This window comes from Apteryx rowi, unplaced genomic scaffold, assembly GCF_003343035.1.
Source record: "Apteryx rowi isolate R43461 unplaced genomic scaffold, aptRow1 scaffold_444, whole genome shotgun sequence".
Classification (NCBI taxonomy): domain Eukaryota; kingdom Metazoa; phylum Chordata; class Aves; order Apterygiformes; family Apterygidae; genus Apteryx; species Apteryx rowi.
In genome coordinates this window covers 129,219-153,984 of record NW_020450699.1, presented here as the reverse complement: position 1 = coordinate 153,984, position 24,766 = coordinate 129,219, and the positions used below count along the sequence as shown (strand labels likewise).

The following is a 24,766-nucleotide window of genomic DNA, read 5'->3' as shown; positions in this document are numbered from 1 at the left end:
AGCTGCTTGATGATTTTGCTGTTCAGAGCCAGACAAAGCACTGCAATAATCAAATATCTTCAGCCAGAAATAGGAGGTGTATATAAAATAAGCCTACATCAGTGGAACTTGACAAAAGCTACATTTTTCGAGTTAAAATAATAAAATTAAGACCCATGGTTGAAGCAGACTTTTGAGTCACCTTTTGGCAAAACACTGACCAAAAGATTCTGTATAGCTTATATTATGCACACAGAACAGACAATATGTTTCAATCAGACACTCATCTTGCTGAGCAGAAGATCTGTAGGAGGAAAAATGTGTCTGCACTTCACTTTTTTTCTTACTGAAAAAAAACTTGGCATGTTTAAATACCTCTAAGTAAATTTATGGACTGTAAAAAGTTTCATGGTAGTAAGTGCGGAAGACATTGAATTCAATCTGTATCTTTATTAATGGCCTATTGTTAAAAATTTATAAAGTTAAGTGATCTTTCTTGGCAATTAAATCAGTTTTATTCCCCAGTATCTTGTATATACTGACCTCAGAGTTAACTTGGAACAAAAGTGTACTGATCTTTTGTGTTATATGTTTGATTAAAGTGCATAATAGTTAAATATTAGACTAGAACTTCTAAACACTGTGTTATCTTGTCTTTGAAAGATGAAGTATTGCAAAAATAAAAAGGTATGTGCTCAGAATATTTACCAGCACCAAAATCTAAACATCTAACCTTGAAGAAGAGACCGCAAAGGAAGCTTTGCCCCATTCACAACTGGAAAAAATGAAAGTACCCGAGATGTAATTTGACAAATGTAATATAAGCCAGAGAAAAAGGGTAAAAAGTCTCCCTGCAGACATGATGGAAGTTATTGGGCTCAAAGTCTGGCTTCCAACCAACCAGTTACTGAAACAACTTCTCCATAAGTCCTATCTTCGTGGAACTCAAAAGAATGAAAGGACAGAAAAAGCATATTCTGCATAGTGAATCTAAACCAAATTAAAAAAAGAACCTCCTAAATGAAAGTCAGGTTGAAGAATGTGATCGGAAAAGACTGCAAAACTGCTCCCTATCCAAAAACTGATAAAATGGATGGTTATCACTGACATTATGAGCCATCTACTTTTTGACAGTACAAGCCATGATTCAGAAATAAGGTTGCTAAGTGTGTAGTTAAAGATGTAACCAAAGTGGGAAAAACAGGGACAAAGTAAAATAGCATAATGAAGATTACTTTAACAGCCTTTTACAGAGATAGGCAACAACTAGAGCACAAACCTGAAACATGCAAACATACTCAAACTGAACAACTGATCTCAAGGCAAAAAAAGAAGACCAAAAAATAATTCTAAGGGTTATATTCTTATCACATCCTAGGGAATTAGTAGAGAAGATACTCAAAATGATGTCAATGACGATGTTAACTATTAACACACCTCTTTAAATGCAATATTGTATATTCAAGGTTAAGTTCTACAGTATTGCTAGTTAGATACATACACTGTTTCATTTAAAAACATTCTTATTTGTTGAAGTATCTTAAAAACATTAAAATAGGATCATTGGCATGATTTCATTTAAATACATTTCATTAGAGAGACAGTTTAATACTGCTAGATCTTGTGTTTCCCTTGAGGCATGTAAAAGGTCTGATGAACAGCAATCCTAAAAACAGAATTAAAATAGAAATGATTGCCTATAGCTTTTGTCACATAATTCTGAAATAAGGTTACTACTTTCTGACTATAACAAACAACACTGAAATGGTTTCATTTTTGTTGAATACCTAGTCAGTGAGATGGCCTACATCTATAAAACTAATCATGTAAACTTTCCATGGTGCCATGCTGAACTGACCGACTGATAGGGCTGTATTTTATGCCGGTGCTTTCTTCCAGCTTTTTAAATACAGTTTTTGAATTCCTACATATTCTTTATCACAAATCAAACTGCCCTTGAAACCAGCTGTAAAAGAAACAAATCCACACACACAAAAATTAGAGAATAACATGGAAAAGTCATAACTGGAAGTACCTCAGTAATAGGGCTGCCAAACACAGAGATTAACCAAAAGCAAATTTAAACCAATACAACTTGTAGAATTTTATGAAAAAATATAAAAGCAGGGAATTCCTCATATGAGGACCATATCCTGGTGGTCTGGGCAAAGTTTAATACCATGGATTGACAGCAAGTACATGCAAGATGCAATAATTGACCCCCTCCTCCTTTTTGAAAGCTAATAAGCAAATGCTAGTAAAGGTTACAAAGCAATCTGGAAGCAGTTCTGACCACTGAAAGTACCTGGTCATTTGGATGCAAACAGTCCAGACAAACCAAACAAGGAAAATATTAGGGGAAAAAAACTCCTTGAAATGATCTCACAAAATATTCTCTTATGGGAAGCAAAAGTCCTAAACCCATATATTGTGCAGTAGAAGCAAATCAAAATCTGTTTTCACTCCTTCTCATTTCCTCCCATCCCTTCTTTTATGTCAGAAAAACAAAAGACTCAGATTCATCATCTTAGAATTTATGTCAGTTAGAATCACAAATTCCCTGCCTTGACAGATTACAACAGCAAACAGCACAGACGTTTGGCTTTCCAACCACAACTGGGCTGAGAATATCTCCTTCTCTCTGTTTGGTTTCCAAGAAACAGAAGGGGCTGCAGCTGCTCCCAGCCCCTGCCTCCTGTACTCCGTCTCCCATCAGTCATGACAGTATCTATGTGAAGATGAGATACAAACTTTCAAGTATCTTCCAGATCAGACCATCCTGAACAGAAGAGGTTGAATTATATTTTCTAATCACAAGCAGTCCCCAGCTGAAGAATTCATTTATTTTTGGCCAGATGTGATTTTTACTAAAGGGCAGCAAATCTGCTGGATAGACATACACTGAGATATATAGTCAACTGAGTTGTAAAAGAGGAAAACAGATTGAAGATTGCTGAGAAATGGATTATTTCATGACAGCTTATTTAATGTCATTTGTCACCTGAGAGGAAAAATAATTTGAGTTCATATACAGTACCTGCTAAGCTGCCACTCAGTGAGCTGTGTATCTGTGTTAACAGAGCTAAAAGAACCTAAATCATTAAATTCATTCCCTGGTTGCGGTTAGAATTCTAACCATCTTATGTCCAAAGATGTGTTAAAACATTTCTCAGAAAAATACCCTGAATAGAAAAGACGAGGTGAAACAAATTAGTAGTTACCATATCAGTTACTGCTGTCAGAAATGTTGAAATGACCTGTGTTCTGGCTGTGTGACTAGATGAAGTTTTGAAAAAGATGCACATTTGGTTAATCTAATTAAAATCTAAAGCTTCTGCTCAACATGTAATTTAGTGTCATTGTTATTTTAAATCATTTTCTTTCCATAGATCATAAGCTAATCATACCTACATGTGATCGCTTTTTAAACCACTGACACTTAAGTATTCACTTGTCCCTGCTATCATTTAAATTAATGCTTATGGAGCAGCTATTACTTACATCAGTGTACACAACACAAAGGTACATGACTCTAAGATAAAGATTTTTTTAGGTAATTCTTTATAATTACTAATAATGGCTGGGTAACACATATCAATTCTAAAGAGTAACCTGAAAAAGAAAATAAGCCATGATAGACCTAAAAAGGAGGGAAAATATTCTTCAGAACTAAAGGTAATAAGCATAAAAAGTGTAGACAGGCCTAACCGAAGGCTGTTTGCCACAATTCCTAAGCTGTTCTCATTGTGAGAATACAGCTCCATGCAAATAAAATTGAAATTTGCATTCATAGAGCTAAAAAGCACATTTTCCTAGAACATAACCATACCCTTCATCTTCTATGCCCATATGCTGAAAATTTGCTGAACAGAATTTTTATTTTTCTCATGGGGAGGATGAATTTGGACCAGCCAGGAGATATTAGGGATGAAATGAGCACGAAGTTCTTTACAGTTACTTAGAGTATTGTAATTTACAATTTACAATTACAGTACAACTCTGCTGGAGTTCAGGATTTATGCTCAGTCCCTTTATGAACCTTGTAATCAAGCTGAGATGTTTCCAGTGTGGAAAATCACTACCTCAAAATCAACCTTGGATTTGAACAGATCCATCGAAGTTTAGTCCATAACTTCAGTTGTTCAGTTATTTTGCTAATGTATAGCAAGCCATTATTCTGCACATGAAATATATTTGATTCCATCATGATGGTTCAGTAATCATAAACAATGCTTCAGAAAGTGACTGTCCATGGAAAATATTACTAAACCACAGAGGCATGGACAGTTCAAGGCTAAGGAAACTTCTACCTCTCATCCATTAAATATCAGCCTGTACAAGGTTCCTTCGTGACAGGCACCACTGTGATTATGCAGTTGTACAAACCACAGACCAAATACATCCCAACCCCCTTCCCACACATACATTTTTGTTGGGCATGCCTGCACCATCACATCACAGGATAATGAAAATTGATTCTACCAGGTATTCTCAACCACAAGCTACCAATTTGCTGAAGAAATTGGCAGTTATTTATCAAGCTAGGGAATCAATCTTGGAAGATAAGTATAGATAGCCATATTTCAGATCTAAATTTGGTTGATGTCTTCGTTCATAGTTTGGAAGTTACCTCCACAAATGTAGTTTCGCTCAGGTCTATTAAATTCAACATTAGTCATTTTTAATCCTGAAGAATGAAACATGCAGAAAGTCATACCGACTTTTTCTGTATTTTATTGGAATATTATCATCAACCAATCTAAATTATTTCAAAAAATAAAAAATGTGAGTGTTCTACCTTTATTACGATAGAGAGCTTTTTGAAGAGCAATGAAAAAAATTACTTCTTTTGACCATAAATCATCTGTCAGTTTTAAAAAACTGCACAGAACATCTTTTCAGAAACATTCTTCCTGTAAGATCTTGACACCTTTAATTGGTTGGAAATGTTGCAAGGAGCACTCATAACATTAAGTATTCTTTCTTTGTTGAAAGAACAGCATTTCCAAAAAACTCAAAGTATACCATGCCTTTTGTTTGCTCATTCTTAGTCATACTTGCAAACACAAACAACAATATCTTACATCAAATGAAAACTCAAAGTTGACCATTATCTCTCTTTCTATACAGAGTATCCTTCACATGAAAGGGTTCTATTCTATGTCCCATGCAAACAGGCAAGCAAATCCATCTGCTGGAAGTTTGCAGTTTATTTCCTGTCTCACAAGATTTCAGGTTATTCAGTTAACTCTCTTGCACCTCAGAATTTAAAGAATTTTTTTTCCTCAATAATTTTTTTTTTAAATAATCCAGCATTTTCTGTAAGGAAGAGTCAGATTCTCCCAAAGATCTGGAGTGCAGATAAGACAATATTGCAGGAATTGAAGAGTGAGAGGATGATTCAACAGAGCAAGGTGATCAAGCTGTGTATCAACCCTACCATTAAAAGTCTACACTGGTCCATAATTTTGAAGTGGGCCAAGTAGAAAAAACAACACCTTGAAACCCCTATTAGTAATAAGTTAGTCCCATTAGATCTGAATCAGTGCATTTTATGTGCTTCTCTGCATGTTTAGATTGTATTCTAAACAAAAGAATGTCTCAGAATTTAGAACGTGCAAGAGAGGTCAAAGATTATAAGCTTTCACATGCATGTTAGAGATGAACAAAACCAAAATGTACCAGGTTACCTAAGAAAGGAAAATCTAAATCAAAATAAAACTATCATCACTATAGAGGCAACCTATTTGTGGCAAATGTGTTGGTTATATTGTCTTAAGAATACAAATTCTCACATATTTAACAATTGTATGACTGTTTTCAAATAGTAACCAACACAAATGAAATAATCTACTATCTTACATTATTTTATGAAAATGGAAGGGGTTTTTATGCCTCAGCAGGTAAGGTATTATGAAAATACACTAATCGGAGACGGACGTAACAAGACTTAATTAAAAAAAAAAAAGGGGAATCTTGACTAAATGGGACAGTAGCAGAACCAAAAAGCAAAGGTTAGATCAGAAGGCCAGAGAGGATCCAGGATTAATTCTTCAGCACATGCTGACCTGTAAGTGGTCCCATTAATCCCACAAAGACTAATTACTGAGTATCCAGCATGAGCCACAGTTGCAAAACTTCAGGTAGATTTTCTTGTAGCAGTTTCACTGAGCTCAAAATGAAATTTCTACAGAAAAATTTCTAAAACAGTTCAAAAGAAAGAAGAGTTCTTACATTAGAATGTCTAAAATATAAGGTCATTGGAGTTCCAATTTTTCATAAATACCTTGTTTAATTTGAGTCACATAAAGGGAGCTGGGCATGACTGACAGCTTATAGCATTACTCTGCATTGCTATTTGGAAAATGGCAACAGGTTTAATCGGGTTTCAGGAGCTGTGCCAGCTGCAGGAGACAGCATAATCAACCCTTTGCAAAATCTGCCTCATCATTCAGCTGCGTGTCTGCCAGCCAGAACCCCACTGCTTGAAGGATGGTAACAGGCAGGAGAGACTTTCAGGAGGTGAAATTAAAATTCAGAAAAGAAAATAAGACAGTGATTTTTCTGGGGTTCATTAAGATTACAAAGGACCTCTCTTTTCTCAGTCCTCCAGGAAATGCAAAATTTTAAATAAATTTGGGATTTGTTTTATTTGGATGCTTTGTATGATTCCTTTGAGCCTGTAAGACTTATGGTCCCTGAACAGACTTCTGCAGCTGCTGCACCTAATTTCATTTTGGCATGGAAATAGGCTAAGGCCTGTTTGTGCAATGCAGTCTCTCTCTTTTCTCTCAAGCAGAAGCTAGCATCATGATTCAATAAAATTTAAAAGTGCCTTTCATCACCTAGATTTGTACAGACTGATTACACCTTCAAACAGAATAAAATTAGGCAAGGAAACAGGCAGCAGAAAAAACAGTATTGTTTATAGGTGACAGTTGATTGGCAGGTAGAAATATAATTACAGATGATAAAAAAGGCAACACAGAAATGCAAACTATTGATTTCAGACTAATTCTGAGTTCTATTCCTGATGTTGATCAACAAACCATGTTCACTTATGGTAATCCAAGGGGAGTTTGTAATATTCACATGTCACTTAGGACAGTGAAGGTTAAAGGAACTTATTTTTCTCCATGCTTGTTCTTCTGGTGATTCAAATATATTTGAAAAGAACTACTGTCTGAAATAGACACAGGATTTCAGGCTCTAATGCAAATTGGTAAACATACTGTCCTCATAAAAATCAAAGCAAAATAATCACCAGCAATTCAAAATCCACAGTATTATCTTGTATATAAGGACAAAAATATGAACTCTGTCAAGCTGTTTTAGCCTAGTGCAGTGTAAAAAGCAATTTAATATGGATCACAGAGAAGTCAGAAATCAAAACATTGCTGATCCTGAGATCAGCAACCCCTGTCAAAGCAGACAAAGCTGCTGTTTCATAATTCTCTGCCTCTTTTGCATTGGGACTGCCACCCAGAATCTCTCTCCCAAGCTATCTGTGATTTGCTTCCAGTTAGAAAGAGAGGAAGGGTGGCAGAAACTCCCATTCTCAATCCATGATACCCAAGTTGGGAAAACACAAAAAGGGCTGTACATTCAGTTCAATGACAGACAGATAAGTTAATCAAGTGAGGGAAGTTTTAGAGTTAATATACTTTAAATGAAATAAAAAATATATATTTAAATTCTGACAGATTAATGGTTTGCTCAGTTCCCACTCCCCAAAAACAAAGATACTGATCAGCAAAGCACCCTGAACTCTTCCACAGACTCTCAGAAATTCTCTTCCATTAGAGATCAGTTGTAGAAATTAGGCTAATATTAGTTAAAGTATGCACAAACCTTGCTCTAAGTCCATTATTTTTAATTTTTAAGCTGGCAGGAAGATTCATAAATGAAGAACATACTTTCAAAGTTAACCTGCAAGCACATTTCACATCTCTTTCCCCCATGTGCTTTTCTGGTAGCACCAGGAGAGAATAAAAGTTTTCAACTCATTCAATTTCTGTAGCCTGGTGTTAAAAACAGTCAGCCACAAGTCCTTGGTCTGGGCTTACAAAACCTGGATTTCCACAACTGATCTCAGTCAAGTACGTGACAGCTCTAGGAGCGTTTAGTTTCCAAGAACACAGAAGGCACAGAGGAAGCATTGTTGAATACAACCACAGCTAAATATCCCCCCTCACTGCAAATCAGTAGCTTGAACTCTGAAGAACTAACTTATCAGCTTTAAGACCATTCTTCTGCATCATTCTCTGCTCTGATTAAATAATAGTCCATCAGACAAGCAGAAGAATTAGGTCTTCAGGATTGCAGGCAACAGGGAAAATCATTTTTGTCTACAGGATTTTTTCATATCCAACATCTTTCTCTTCCTTCTTCTTTCCATCTTCCTCACAGGATCATGATGCTGCAAGACAGTTTCTCACTATGGAGTAGCAAGGGGAATAGGTTCACAAAAAACACAGCAGAATTTAGTCTAGGAGCTCAGTCAGTAACAAAATCTGCCCAGTGAGCCTATTATTTGGAGACAAAATAAGCTTTCTATCTTGGCAAAGGCAATTTCAGAATGCCAAAAAGCAGAGCCTGTTTAGTGTTGGAGTGTAGAGATGTGGCCTGGGAGAGGCCAGAAAGAGAAAACAACATGTGAAGCAAGATTATATGACATAGAAGTCCAAGAAAAGATTTTTTCATCCATCAAGTTTGTATGTACTACAGTAACTTCAGGGAACTGTTCACTGTTTCTTGAAAATCACTTCAAATAATAGCACAAGAATCCCTGTTGACCTCTAAATACTGCGAGTTTTTTTCTTAACTTTCAGAAATTCAGGGCAAAAACTTCTTGGGTACATATAAAATTTCATGTAATGCATTTCTCTTTCCTGGAGGAACTATGTTAAAATGTCTCTGATAGTGCTAAGAGTTGATGTTTCTTTGAACAGACAATAGCCACAAAGGCAGTATTAATGGACAAGTGAAATAATGGTATCTTATGCAAAAGCTCAAATGGACTCCATTCAAAGACTGCAGGACTACAATCATGCTTTTACAGAAAAACGCTTTGCGCATTCACTTTATATAAGTAGGCAGTCTTGAATCCTTTAATATCCAGATAGAAACCCATATGTGACCCATCCATTTCCCATCACTCATAAAATAGTCTTGAAATCCAATGTGTGCTGGCTTTCTAACATTTTGTGGTGTTTAAATATGCTTATTTAGACATTTAATAGTTTATACCTTTGAATTAGCCCTATAAATGAGCAAAAAAATCTCAAGAATAATTTATTCTATTCTAAGAACAGCTCATGTTTTTATGAAGCATGCTGCCTCTTCTTCGGTCACCAGATGATTCTGAATAATTTGTGACCTCTGCATTGTGGGTGATAGTTTATTGGGAATATTAAAGTTGCTCTGACTCTTTTCTTAAAAAATAAGGATTTCTGGCACAAATATATTGGTAAATTCAGAATTTACTCTTTGAAATCATTAGGAAACACAAAAGGAGTCCTTTTCAGCTTTCTAAAGAATCAAGCCCAAAGTCTTTTCTCATCACATAAGAAATACAAACTTCACTAACTTCAACACAGTAAAGTCTTCAGAAGGGTACTCATGAATAAGGAATTCCTTCTTAAAGCACAGGTCTTTGAGGAAATGGTAATTAATATTCCTGACAGTAGGTCACTGAGTAGTGAGTATTAATGATCTTTTCAATTCTTAAGAATTCCTTGTTTTGTTGGAATCACATAATGCTGATTTTTTTCCCCCTAAATCTTGTTCACTCCTTTTCAAAACAACTTTTGTAAACAGAAATCAGAGCTTGGGAAACCAAAGCTACTGTTTCTCATGCGAGCAGCAGAGGAAAAAATACTGCCTATAATTGTTTTTGTTGACCAGGAGTTTAGCAAGAGTTCCAACTTGGGAGGAAGGTTATCTATATCATAAAAACTTCTTATGAAACTGTTCTAAACCTAAATAAAGAGCCAGAGAAAAGCTGTATAGTTCATGACTTTCTGAAAATGACAACTTCATGCTGATCCATGCTATATAGTATTTCCATCTTCATCTAACACAGTGACTAGTGTTAAAAATACACTCTCTTTGTATTATTGCCTAAAACAGAATACCATATACAGCATGTTATATACACTTGTATCAATGATGGAGAGTAATACAAGTAGTCTGCTGCTATCTTCACTAACAGAAATGGCAAGCACCATTATTATATAATGTAATTGTGTTGACTATATACAGAGCTCTCCCCATTTTTCATGCCCTATAATCTGCACTGAATCTACGGTGCAAAGCTCTTTTAAAGAAAGGATATTACTTAAACTTAAGAGAAGGCAAGGTTCATTTTAGCATAACATACCAGTAACCAAGTCTGCTAAAATACAAATTTGCATAAGGTCAGAAACTAAGGAGCAAAGTTTTAACACACTGCTACCTGTAATCTACAGTTTGGAATTCTTACAGAAATAGCAGTGTTTTAGCATCAGATTCTTGGTTATGGTTTTTTTTTCCAATGGTACTCTTTGCCTGTTTGGTAAAATGTACACAAAATTGTATCCTGCCCAACTGGAACATAAATATATTGCTATTTTTGATGAAAGTCATTAAATACTAGAGAGCTCTCTAACTATGCTAATGTCACTCATATATATGTTTGTGTATGTGTGTCTCTCTCTCTCTATTAAAACCACTTAGTGTTTACAACAATAAAGCTCAGTTGATTATAGCTCAGTTCATTTTCTGCTATTATATTAATCACATCAAGACTGTTCTACAGACAGAACTTCCAGTTATTGTATACTACCCCTGCAAAAATGCAAAGCTCTTCTGTTTTGCTTTTTCCTTGAAATAAGCTCTATTAAGATTCCCCCTAGCATATAGCAAATACAAATTTCAACATTTTTTATCTATATCACGAGCTTAATATAGCATGTGCTATTCACCTAGGAAACCTTCCTTTTTCTGCTTTAGCAATTAAAATTTCTGCCTTCTACCGACTTGAATGAGAAACTACCCATTACAACCATACAAAACAAAACCATGCTGCTCATTTTTGTCTATCAAAGCACATACGATTCTAGAATTTCACCACAAATCTTTTAAGCGTATTAGACATTTACTCACATACACAGAAATACAGTGTGTGCTTTTCTGTAAGTAAAAAACTGTCTCCAAACTGGATTGCAATGACTGAATGACTGACTGAAACAAAAGGAAGGAAATAAACTGTCATACCGGTGAACTCCACTGTTGCACATAACGATGTGACACGCTCCAAGCCTGTTACAGAGTTCTGAGGACACTGACAGCAACCCAACTCCAGAAGCACTGCAAGCAGTGTATGCACAGGCAGCGGTGCGTTTGGATCGGATAAAGGACCCTATGAGTCGGTAAAGTTCATCCAAGCAATTGAGAGGTCTCATAAACTGCAAGAGAGAAAAGAGAGAGAGATTTAAATATTTCCTACCAAGAGCATGTGAAATGCTCTTTTAGGGTAGCGACAAGTAAATGCTAGGAGTGTCGTGATCTGTGGTCATTACAGATGCACATTAGAACAGTGAGACCGGCTGAGAAAGCCCAAGCCAGATTCCATAATGTAAAGACAAAGCATACAGTCTTCTGTGACGTGACCTAAGAAAACTTCTCCTAACTTTTAAATTGTTACCATCATTGACTGTTTCATTCTCTACAGAGGCGCTTTTCACTTCAGTAAACAGAACAGGCCCATCAGTAAGTTTCCATTAATGCTATTTCCAAAGAAAGGAAGCCACAAAGAGACAACCCGCAACTGTATGTATATGCAGGAGGGATGCCAGGACTGGTTAAATGGCTCCCTGAGAAAATCAATTTATAAATAGGACAATAGTGTCTCTCTTTATGCAGATGGCCAGTTTCTAATCCTGACTAACTACATGAAAAAAGAAAAACAAGCAGGAGTGACAAAAACATACTACAAAACAAGAACAGTTATTTCTGTAGGAGAACTTAAAACAACCTTCGCATAACTGTACAGAGAATGAAATGACCCACCTAGTTTCAGTAAGAAAGCAGCTTCAGGTGGAAGGCTGCTCTCAGAAGAGCAACCTTCAAGAACAATTTAGCAATGAAAAGCAGCATCTCATAGTGGTTTGTGCAAAAGAAAGGTTCACAACAAAGTTTAGCAGACCTCGTAATTCCAAAATCCCTTTCTCTTTATTCTAGAGACACTTAAAGATTGCAACAACCCCCCCCATTACTCAAAGAATGAATCGTTTGAAAGACAGAGAAGCATTCCCTAAAGACAGTTTTAACTAATTAGAGAAATAGCAGCCTCACTTGCTCTTATGTTTGCCTTCATCAGAAAGTGTGCAGGTCAAGTAAATCAATTATAACAATCATTTAAACTTGGGCACAAATAGATTTAAGTTGGTTTAGCTCCTATTGATTTAGCTTGCATACATTTAAATTGATTTAAACTGGTGCCATTTACTCCTGCAGAGGTCTGGGGAAAAGAGCAAAAGTCCAAGGCACAAACTGTGATCATGCACTCACTCTTAGCTTACTCCAGTTACAAAGAAAATGCATTAGATTAAACTGGCATTGGTCATTAGCATTCCCTGGTCAGATCCATTTTATCAGATGCTTTTATCTTGTCCCTGACCTTTTCACTAAAATACATAGGGATCAGGTTTGGGGAAAATGAGCACTCCACATATAGCTAAATTTCTCCTGCTACACTTGCGAACGCTGAGAAAATTAAGTTGCTGACTCACTACGGCTGGACCATGCAGTCCAGCACCGATCCAAGAAACAGGAACTATCAGTCTGTTAACGCTCATGTTGGATTACACCAATGTAAAATTTTAGTCTGCCACAGAGCTCAGCTGCTGATCACTGCATTTGTCAAGCCACAGTAGTTCAATCACTTTTGCTCATGAGTCAGTATAGGCAAGGCCCTAGGAACATCTTTTCTTCTCATTGGGCCGCAACATGGACATGAACTCTCCAACAGGAGGATGTAGAGCTAAATGAAGATTCATAGTCTTTGTGATCTCTCAGTCACAGAGGTTTAAAGACAGAGGAAGCCTAAATGAGAAGGTTCAGAAGGCAATCCTCTGAACAGGATGCTAGAGTATTTCTTTTTGAATAGTGTTTCCAGTTTTCAGAACAAAAAATTTCTGCCTGCACCTGCATGCTGCTGGTGCAATTGCATTGCTCTGACAGCACAGTGAAAAGGGAAAGCCTCTCAGATACAGTGATGCCCTCTAGCCTCACATGCTGATACAGAAGCACATGGCACCACATACCCCTAAAACAGAGATGAGACAAAATGCCATAAGAGAGCTCCCCCTTTCCCTTTTCCCCCACAGCTTTGAATAATTCCAATTTTCAGTGGAATAAAGAAAGTCACAAGAAAGGATTACAATAACACAGTGTGCAAAATGCAAAGCTTAATTAATCACTTAACATTTTTATTTACCTTATCTATATAAGCTGCTTTAGATGTTGAATTTGGAGGCAGGTTTGACTTGTCCAAGTAGAATGCCCTGACAGAAAAAACAAAATAAGGCAAAAAAAATTAATTTTTTAAACTCTTGTGCAAAATTTATATAGGTGATTATTCTTAGACATCATCCTAAAATTGGACTCTTTTTTTTTTTTTTTAATTTCATGACAAGAGACTATCAAAGAATAATACAAGGATGAATAGGCACTAACACTCTTTCTTTTAAAGAAATGTGGAACATTTTTTCTCATTCTGAAGACAAATTGTCCCTTTGCCATTTCACAGTAGAGTGCAATATTTTACTCTCTAGTTAGTAGAAAAAATGGATCAGAAAGTGACTCACCAAAACTATCCATGAAAGGGCTGTGGCAGCTGTCTTGATTTTAACAGTGACTTTGGGAAAGTTGGCAGGTAAACAGTGTCTGAACCTCATGCGCTACAAGCTTTTTATATTAGCATAACTGTAATAATATCAGAACAGCATCCCAAATATGGAAGACAGTACCACCATATAGGAAAAAGCCCACAGTATAAAAAGAAACAAAAGAGCAAAAACCCTACAGGTGGCAGATATACATCATACCCTACAGGTGGCAGATATACATCATACAGTCAAAATGGCATTGGTAATGTGTGCACTCATGTATGCATGCATAAATAAAAGCAAACTGTCTTTCTGTACAATTACCACCCACTTTTTTGAAAATGATTTAGTGCATCAAAGGAGAAGCTGAAGAAAAATGTGGTTTATCTACAGAATGCAAATGTGAGAGAGAAAGCACAGGTATTGTATCAGGCTTACCTATCTATTGTGTGCTAAAACTCATCAGCCCATATTCACACACCTCCTTCTCTAACATTTCACTTAGCAATGAATACTACCATAAAGAGTTTCTACGGAACAGAAAAATGTGGCGTGCACCCTGTTAAAAGACAAAAGTTGGCTGGTTTCTACATGGCACAAAGGGGGCCAAGATTTGGTACAGAGGACTTTCGTGGTACCCTTCTCTCCTAAAGCAGGAAAAGTTCTCCTAACACCAGAAAGAAAGAGCTTCTCTGACCACCAGCGTTAAAATGCTAGCAAAGGGCATGTAGGAAGCATGGAGCTCTTCTCCTGTTTCCTTCAACTCATAAATTCTAGAGGATTTTTTTTTCTTTTTACCTTATAAGCAAAATAATTGCTCACCACAGATGTGTTATTATTAAACATTTGATAGGCAGAGGAAATACCTCACATACTTGTGTGATAAGATCACAAGATTCATTCTGGTGGTTGAAAAGTTCCTAAAACCTGCTGGGGCAGCTGGAAATAACAAAAACTTGTAAGGTGCCCTGCCTGGATGAGGCATCCAGTGAGAACCAGGCAACAGCTACCACTCTGGCAATTCTGGCCAAGGTAAGAAAACTATGTATGGAGTCTGCAGGAAGAAACTGGGTTCTCCAGCGGAGACTTCTAGGTATCACCTCGATCCAGCCCTAATGCCTGTGCACAAGGAGTAGGATCTGACTAAAGGTTACAGCTCTCAGACTGGATCCAGCCTGGAGCAGGATCCCAGCTGTCCTATGGAGTGTGGTAACCAAATTTCAGCTGCACTGGAATATGAAAAAAAGGAAAGAATGCACCCTTGCATCCTAACTCAGAAAYGACAGGATTATCTGGAACCTCGGTCACAAAAACACTGATTCATGTAACACACATACAAGGATAAGAAGGTCTATCTTTTTATCATGGCTTTATCTACACGAGTAAAGTTACTCACATGGTTACATACTTGTGGGGCAGGGGCACAGATGGCAAATTTGAATAGCCTGTCATTCTTTAAGAACCTAGAATAACTGTACTAGTAAAAAAAAGCCTCCAATTCTAGCAGATTTTGTTGCCTGTATTTTTGCAGTTTTGAAAGGCATCTTCCCCCAAATTTAAGGTTTGAATTAATTCCATTTAAAAGCACAGCAAAGCTAATCTAGTTCCATTATTCTATTAGGCCTGTTGTACCATCCAAAATGCACTCTGTGTCAAAGAAAGCTGGAAACTATTGGAAGGAAGAGAGATTCACAGAGAAAATTACTTGTAAATCACTATGAATGGCCACAGCACATAAAAGCTACCTCAGCAGCAACACACCAACCTTTTCCTTTGTTAGCAAAGCTAGAATCTAAAGCGTAATCCTCCCATCCACCGAACATTATCAGACTAAAAGCCTATACAGCTTTCTCCTGCTATGCCACAGGGAAATCTGCTTCATTCAGAGTCTGTTCAGCACTCTTTGGACTATTATTTCAGCAAATTCAGCTGCATTAAATGAAACCAGAACCCAAATATAGAACAGTACACAACTAATGGAATACATGGAAAACAATCTACCCAGGGTACAAAATGAAGCAACATGGACACTAGAAGGGAATACACAATTATGGAAATTATTACATTAACTAAGTCAATTATTCATTAACTTAAAGAACAAACAAAAATCAACTATACACAACATTAATTTTAAATATCAAAATATCCTGTTACAAATGAAACTATTCCTCCACATGATCAGATAACACTCTCAGATGTTTCTCAAGTGCTTTATTTTTATTGCTTTTCATAAAAAACTGTCTTCAGTATTTCACAGAACATGACAAACTATGGACAGCATATAAATTTCCAAAGCACTTCACTTAATTACTAAATGCCTGTTAAGGTCCTTAATCAAATTTTATAGGAAAAGTTAATGGCAATCCTGGCATGGTGCCCAATTTGGACAACATTTTCTAATCCATTTGAAATGAAAAAGAATGAAATCATAGTTCTTTGTCTGAAAATGTGATGCTGTTTTTGCTGCTAAAAGCCGTACAGTTTCTCTCAATTGTGGCAGAACAGCTTTCTTTTTTTTTTTTTTAAGTGGAAAAAATAATAGGCATCAAAAGTAAAAGGGATTGTTACATGCCACTTTTGTAATACGTTCCCTATGTGATAGTGTCCAACAATGGAACAAATATGTGAGAGAAAACTTACAGGGGAATAAGGTAACAAACACCTTAGGGTTCAAAAAGAAAAATCTATCACAAAATGAATGCTTTTTGAAGAAGTTTTCCCACAACTTTTGTGCAAAGGAGATGCAAAAGTGGTGATATTTTGATCTTAGTGAAGCATGTTACAGGGTACCCTACAAAATTGATTTGGACATGTAAAAGCCTGCAAAATAGAAACAGTAGGAACTATCAAGGCTCCAAACCTGCAGAGACATATTTGTAACTTTATACACACATGTAATCCAAACAAAGCCAAGTTTCTAGGCTTACTCTCTGCTGTTCCAGGAAGCCCACAGGTTTATCCTAGATGTTGATGATCCTTTCTTGGAAACATGAGGTCAGTAAAAGAAGGAGGGGAGGCAGAGAAGGGCAGATAATTGGATTATGGAATAAAATAAGGGCAAGTTGGGACTTATAAAATGGTTTCTGCTCTAGAAAGGTTTTTGCTTTGCTGCTTTTATAGCAGAGAAGAATTAAGTCTTCTTTTCTTTATCACTGTGGCATACTGAAGAAATTCGTACTATCTTCAAGAAAAGGATGAGAATATATTTGAATGCTACTTGATTTTCAATCACTTGGTCACGTTATTCAAGATCACGTAGATCAGCATGGTCAGCATGACAAAGGATCCGTCAGTACCGAGGCTCAGACTCAGGAAGAGCTGGCAGGACCTCTCTAATTCTTCAACTCTAACTATAAAGCATATATTTATGATGTAATTAGTATCTCTGTGTGTATACATATATATATACACACACACACATAATTTTCTAAATCTTTAATAAGAATTCTATGTTCTGCCATCTGGTCATTAACTCTGTGTGTGTGTGTGCGTGCGTATGTGTGTGTGTGTATGCGTGTGCAGCATATCTATATACATACATATAGAATATAGATATATGTATAAAAGCTTCCAAATTCAATTATTTCTCTAGTGCAAAGTATCCATTGCAGAAAACTACTTGCTGTCAGAGCAAACAAATGGAAAAGTCTGAGTTACATGTTCTTTCCAGTAAACAGTAAGTCTAAATAAATGATAAATTGCCATGTATAATTACCTTCTAAGACCATGTTAAGGGATTTTAAGTCAATTACTTGAAATCGTATGTTTAAAACCTACAACAGTTGACACTTTCTAACAGCAGACACTCTTTAAATCGATATTTACTGCAACACAGCATTATTCCCATTTATTTTACTGGTGCTTCCACAACTATTTGCAGTATTTCTATTTCTCTATTCATGACACAAGTCCAGAAGAAAAAGAACTTAAATATTACTTCCCTATTTACATGCACAAGACAGGAATAGTCTTCCTATTGACATAATAAATTAAGATAATTCCGTCAGTAATATCCTACTCTCAGGATATTATGTACTCCACAGAAGTTTACACATATGAACAATCGGATGACATAGCACACAAGCACTTCCCACCTTTCATGTTATACGTGCCAGGGAAAATATGTACTTCAGCAAAAAGGGCCATGTAAGGAGGCTGTGGCCTCATCATAAAATAAGGTTATGAAAGTCAAGGGGATTCTAGCCCTAACATCTTTATGTCAGTGATACAATCCTACGTACAATATTATTAGCAGTTAGAGAAAGGTTTAATTCTAACAATAAAAAACCTTCATAACAGTATCACAATTTTAACCTCTCAAACAGCATACACAGCAATATTCTGACCTTTCACAACTATTCTTACTTGTGCAATCTGACATGCTGAACAGGAGATTTTAACACCATATGGCTCTGAATCTACCATGCATAATTCGTATTTCATGTGTAAGCAATGCAGTAAGCCCTTTCTGGCTTACTCCAGGCACATAAGGTGGCAAGCCATCTTTTGGCAGTCTATATTTTAAGTATAGCAAACAGAACTGTGGAAGACAGTACAATCTATGAGGAGAAGGATGTGACTGTAAGGTGAGACCATATGGAAAAAGTCACAAGCAAAACACACACACACACACACACACACAGAAAAAAGGAAAATAATTAGATTTAGTTGTGTCTAGAAAAACCCACAAGAAGAGGGAAAAGGTAAGAAAATTTCAGAAAATGAAATGCAAGGACTTTCTTGGCAACTGCCCCCTTTAGTGGAATGCACTGGGAGCCTAGCTGGGACATGGACTTGTGACTCCGAAAACCTGAATTCCTAAGGAATTTATTTCTACCAGAGGGGCTGGTTCCTCATGCTGCTCCTCATTCTCTTGGAAGCCTGCAGCACCTGACTAAACTGCTGGTTTCCCATCAGTTCAAACTCTCTCCAGTCTCTGAAGACAGCACACGAATAAATCGGTGCTGGGGTGACTGCAGGTATCTGAGTACAAACTAAGGATGATACCTGCAAAGTAACTCAGTTCTTTAGTCCTCAGCCCACACATCACGACCTTACTGCCAAACTTATGCGGAGTCTCACCTTTATACTATATACTTTTATACTGTATCCTATATACTGTTTACACAAGCAGGGGGTCACAGAAATGTGAGAACAGAACAGAAAGTCAAAGATGATTAAAAAATGGAAAAATGATTCCTTTAGCTCTGTACAACAATACCCACTTTTCATGTGCTCCATTTTAATCCCTATTTTTCCAGGAATCTAGAAGGAAGCTCTGCTCCCAGTAAGCCAAGTCTCCAGCATCTCTATCTACTTCCAAGATCACCTGAAACCCTCCTATTGTAATAAGTGAAAGGGAAGTACTTGGGTCCTAGGCCACGTACAGCTGCCTTCCTGCTTCTCCCATCGTTAATCAGAGCAGCAATACCCACCCTGAAACCACTAGTAATAAATAATTACTTCCACATTTGCCTTCCAAGGAGTAGATTTCCCCTTTTTGGCTCCTGTTATTCCAGATACAGAATACATTGTTAAAAAGACAACATGCCAAATAGTCATTGGGTGGTCAGCATTTCTAGTTGCTACAGGCTTGGACTGGATTCATATCAGTGACCAAAAATGAAGGCCTTCAGCTCTCATCGTTTTGGATACATGTTCTCTGCATTTGGAAAGGTAAAAGAAAGCAGAATGAACTAGATGTTCATCTCAGTGAGCAAAGACTTAGAATATAGGTCATTCTGAATTTTTTGGTATATCCTGTCAAGCTGCAAAATTTTTAGTTTCAGAACATTGTCTATAACAAACACTGATCATATTTTCTCAAAAATCTGAAGAACAATGAATTTACAGTCACAGAAAGAGTATACCACTGGAAGAAAAAAGTCCAAACCTAAATTCAAGCCAGCTGGAGTTATCTTTTACACCAGCTAGACAAATTTAATTTATTTTGTCCAGCATCTCTCTGTTTTCTCTCTGGTCTTGCTTCACTTAGATGCAATGAATCTCAATTTCTTTTCTGCCTAAAATGCTTCTCATTATGTTTTTCAGGAGGCAAATTTAGCTGTTATTTCCCTGTTATGTCCCTCAGAGTGAATGCTTAATTTTGAATCTCTTTCCTTCATCAAGATCTTGCATTTAGAGAGAGCTCAGCTGTAAGTATCTACTTCATCTGGAACCACAGCATAAAAATCTAAAAAGCATTAGATTTCCTCCTATTTATATAGTCATATAAAGTATATAGTAAATTTGTGTTTGTAGCATTGCAGTCCAGTGTAACTGTTGCATTTTTTAACACAAAGCAATGTATCAAATATGTGGTCTTAAAAAAGGCAATAGTTTTGCACCTACTTTATAAATATTCCACTGCGCTGAAAAGAAAATAATTCACAGACAAAAACTCACTCTCTGAAAACTACAACATTCCACAGATTACTGTTTTCTCAATTTGATGGCAATGGCAAAAAATGTTAATAAGCAAACTGAAGTGGATAGACATGAGGAAGGGAGGGAGGGAGGGGAGAGTAAGACTGAAATCACAGGACCATAGTGGCACATGAACAAATGGCATAAGCTTCTTAACCACATGAGTTATTCGGTTTGGAAAAGCTTTCCACTACAAACTCTGAGGGAAGACATCTGTCAGATTTAAGGTGGGTTTTAATCATTTATTACAGGCATTGATATACGATCTGGCCCTTGTGATAATGAAGACATGGACTTGAACATGTCTAAGTTTGTTCCGGAGACAGACAACATCTTTCTTTCATAGTAATTAATTAGCTGTAGTTGGATATGTCTTTTATGTCATCATATGTCATTTACATGAAAGTAACTATTAGAGAATTCTAGTTCAGACTGAAGCCAAGAGTGCCATCACATCTATTTTCTGCCTTGACTAAATTATACAGGATAGGGAAAACATTAGCTTGCCAAGAAGCCTACAGCTTGAGAAGCTGCTGTGTGTGTAACAAGAGCGTGAATAAATAAAAGCAGGTTATATTCATCAGATGGATTTTGTTACTTGCTTGCATAAACTCCAGCGGCAGAAATATTTTCCTTTTCTCATGTTTAGAAAAATTAAAAGAAATCAAAGAATAACAATATTAAAACCTCATGGAGTTATAACACGATACCCCAACTAAACGATTAAATCAAGTTTGCCATGGTTCTGTGAAAGGCTACTTATGCCACAAAATAGACATTGGAATCTTTAGATATAAGAATTGTTTGAAGTTACATTGTAAATGAAACACTTTTAAATGACAAGTATTACATTCAGTGTAATCAGATGTTTAATGTAATGAGGGTAGTTAGCTAAATCATTTGTCATTAAATTCACTGATTATAATTGCTTCCTTAGAGTAACAGACTTTCATTTACCTCCTAAAAAGATATCAAAGAAAGCAACAACAGGAACAGAAAGAAAAACCTCTGGCCTTTTCCCTTTACTACTTGCTCTAATTTTTCTTTTGTAACTGCTATACGGCAGGCCACAAAAGTACCTGCCAATAATCCTGGACACAGCTGACTTCAAAGAACAGTTCTAAATCACAGAAAATAGTAGGCTAGAAGGGAGAAACACTTCTTTACAAACCTTGTTTATTGATGCACAGACAAGTTAATTACTATACAGTGTTAATTATCACCCACACCAGTGAAGGGGATGGGTAGCAATCTTCAGATGCCTTTCACACAGCATGATCCTATCATTTGAGTGAAAAACTGGGTCATAGTATAGTCAGGGACGTCACAAGAAAGTGCTCTGCTGGGGAGAAAAAATATTACAGGGAAGTAGAGCTCTCCGAAGCTTACCTTCATCTATTACTTTGCTTACTTCCCCCTGAATCTTCCCAATCCAAATCATCCTATCACTTGGGAACCAAGTTTTAAAGATGCTTAGATATCTAAACACAATTGTAGGTGCTTAAGAGGCATTTAAAATGTCTAGTCATCTAAAGGCCAGTGATTTCACTAATTTCTCATTGGCCAAAAACTTCGGAATCCAAATAGTACAACAACGTGCAGTTTTAGGCACAAGCAAGTTTGCTCTTGGTGTCAGTGTGCAGTGGAGCACATTGCAGAAACCCCAAAGCATACTTGGTATAACCGCAGCACTGCACCCCACTGAACGACCCATGCCCCAAACATCCCTTCTGCCCCAAACATCCTTTGTTAAGAAGCCAACCAAGACCACTTGTGGAAAAGCGCATTTTAATAGTTTTAGAATATCATAGGAGAGACCCAACTTTTTCCTCAGAAAGAGAATTTACAGACAAAAAAAGACTAAGATGATCTGCCTGATATCAAGTGTCAGATATTCATGGAGAAGGGAAGACTGGAAGAGTAAATGTCCTTACTGCTGTAAATTGGAAGGCCTATCCTAAGCCATCAAGTCCAAACCTCTGATATCTTGGACAAATATACATAAATTTTCATTCCTACGCTCGAAGTCCATTTTAAAAACTAGTTTACTCTTTCTGGGAATCTAATTCAGAACTCGATTCTTCTGATGGTAAAAACTGTCTTCTTGTATCCAACTTAAACTTTTATCTTAAAGTCACCATTTAGTCCTTGGATTGCCTGAGTTACGGTCATTCAGCTAACCTGTCTGTCAAGGTCTGTCCCAGCTTGTAATAGATCTGCACTGTAACTAACATCTTTTGGTCTCAGTAGCAACCATAATATTTATTTCCATGCAACTTAGTTAACCATACTGAATCACACCCCACAGGAGAACAAGAGAAAAGAGATCTTTACCAAATGTAAAAATCATATTCAAAGGACAGAATATATTTTTAACTAAATAATTCTTAAAAGCAGTAATACTTCAAAAATGATAAATAATTAAAGTTTACCCATGTGATTTTACAATGCAGATTTGCAAGAGAAGATTTAACATAATCAAGCAGTTATCAAGCAGTCAAGTAATTATACTGCATTCATGAGTTATCATCATTACTCCTATCAGAATTTGTAGTTGTTAAGGATTCAAACACCACTGTGCTCTGTACTGTTGAAGAAAAACAGTCTTTGTCTCCAAAAGATAACATAACTACATAAATAAGGCAAAATGTCAATACAGGCAGCTAGATGAGAAATGGGAATCTGGATTATTGCAATAGGCAACAGTCTTGGTGCAATTACAGCCAAAACTGTTGTCCAGATTTTTGAAGGTAACCCCATGAAGTAATGGAGGCTTGAAGGAAGACAATGACATAGCTTTGTAGATATGCACAAGAGTGTTTTTCTGGCTTGAGACTGCTTGTTTGATAATCTAACCATTGAACAATGGAGATTTGTCTCAGCAAGGAAGATCAGCATATACACCTTAATAATAAATGAGAAATAGTAAGTAGAATACTAAGAGTCTGAAGACAAGTAGCTGAAGTTTGATGTAGTCAAGAATGGGGGGGGCACTATGGAAAGAGAGGGGTGACATGGTCAAAGTGATGGGCTAGAATCTCCGCAACAGCATTGCGAATGGGTACACAAGGGATAAGACTACAGTTGTCATGCCCAGAAGAAACTTGTACAATGACATCAGGTTCAGCTGCTAGACCACCATACAGAAATATTATACAGAAATCAACTGAAAGATTTTAAGAAGAATCGTGATCAAAAAAACACAAAAGAGTGGCCAAAGCAGCAGATTATAGGCCTGGCTTTGTCTTGAGAATAAGGGAAATAGTTACAGGCAGGAAACTGGAGAGCTCTTTTTCATACATGTTGAGCTTGACACTGATGGCTACTTATGGATTAGGACTTGCGGGGGGCGGGGGTGGCGGGAGAGAGAGAGAACACTTAGAGACTGGACAGAAAAAGAAAGATCAGGAATAAAGAGACAGATCCATGAAATGCCAGTATATGAATGATACATAAATTGCTTTTCCATTCATCTGTGCTGATGTGTTTTCAGATGACATTAGCAAAAGACACAGCAAGAAAGGAGACTTCCACAGGACCTGGAGGCTATATAAGCTCCTCCAAAGGACATGTTAAGGAGTGAGGAAAACAGAAGAAAAAGTGAGTAAGACAAGACATTGTCACAGAAATCATGGGGAAACAAGATTGAAAACCAAAACAAACCAAAAGCGTGGTCACTTTTACCACAGACTCCAGACAGGCCAAGGAAGAGAAGGACAGAGCTCTTTCGCCAGAGGAAATTGGTAAACATTTTGTCTTGCACAGAATGCAGGCAGAAGACTTGTCAGAATGGATGCCACTACAAGGAACCCCATAAAATAAGTATAAAGAGTGGAGTTCAGGATTTCAGAGATGAAAGAGAAAGGAGAGTCAGGATGATATCTGGAAAAGCAAGAGGTCTTATTCAAGGTGAAAGAAGCTTGTTTGAATTGTGAGAAAGGAGAAAGATGAAGAAAAGTGAGAGGCAGGAATGGAGTCATTTAACATTAACCTCTGTGCTAGTCAGACACACAGGTTCTCTGTGTTTCTCTTCTAAATTAGAAGACAACTGCTGAGCTATCAAACACACAGTAATAAAGATGTTTAAAATCTTTGCTGACTTAATTACTTTCTCTTGGTTGTGCTGCATGTTTCTCACTAGCAAATAATTTGATCAGGCTAAATTTACATTGCTGGCAACAACAACCACCACTACTACCACCAACTTGCAAACAGAATTTGAGTGTAAAATCTTTTTTCCTTGTGAGTGTCAGAGAAACAGAAGTGGTGAAGCCTGATTAACTATAAAAAGTTAAAAAGTAAAAAGTGCAATCTGCCTGATTGTGAAAAAGAAATCCAGTACCATTAAGAATAACTGTGGGCCAGATGCTGAAGATTTTTTAGTAGTTTTACGAACTTCATAATCTAGTTTATTTTTAAAGTAACATCTTTATCCAGATAAAGGATTTCCTGTATGTTCCTGGTGGGGGGACGGGAAATGTTCCTCAGAA

General features: G+C 36.8%; 1 protein-coding gene across 1 annotated transcript in view; it reads right to left on the bottom strand.

Annotated features, from left to right (window-relative positions):
* PREX2 (phosphatidylinositol-3,4,5-trisphosphate dependent Rac exchange factor 2) overlaps positions 1-24,766 on the bottom strand; it is a 142,057-nt gene that overhangs the window by 19,430 nt on the left and 97,861 nt on the right. The window contains exons 36-37 of the mRNA XM_026076953.1: positions 13,460-13,526; positions 11,236-11,426 (exon numbers count right to left, since the gene is read on the bottom strand). Coding sequence (XP_025932738.1) covers positions 11,236-11,426; positions 13,460-13,526 — 258 coding nt within the window. The remainder of the gene's footprint in view (positions 1-11,235; positions 11,427-13,459; positions 13,527-24,766) is intronic.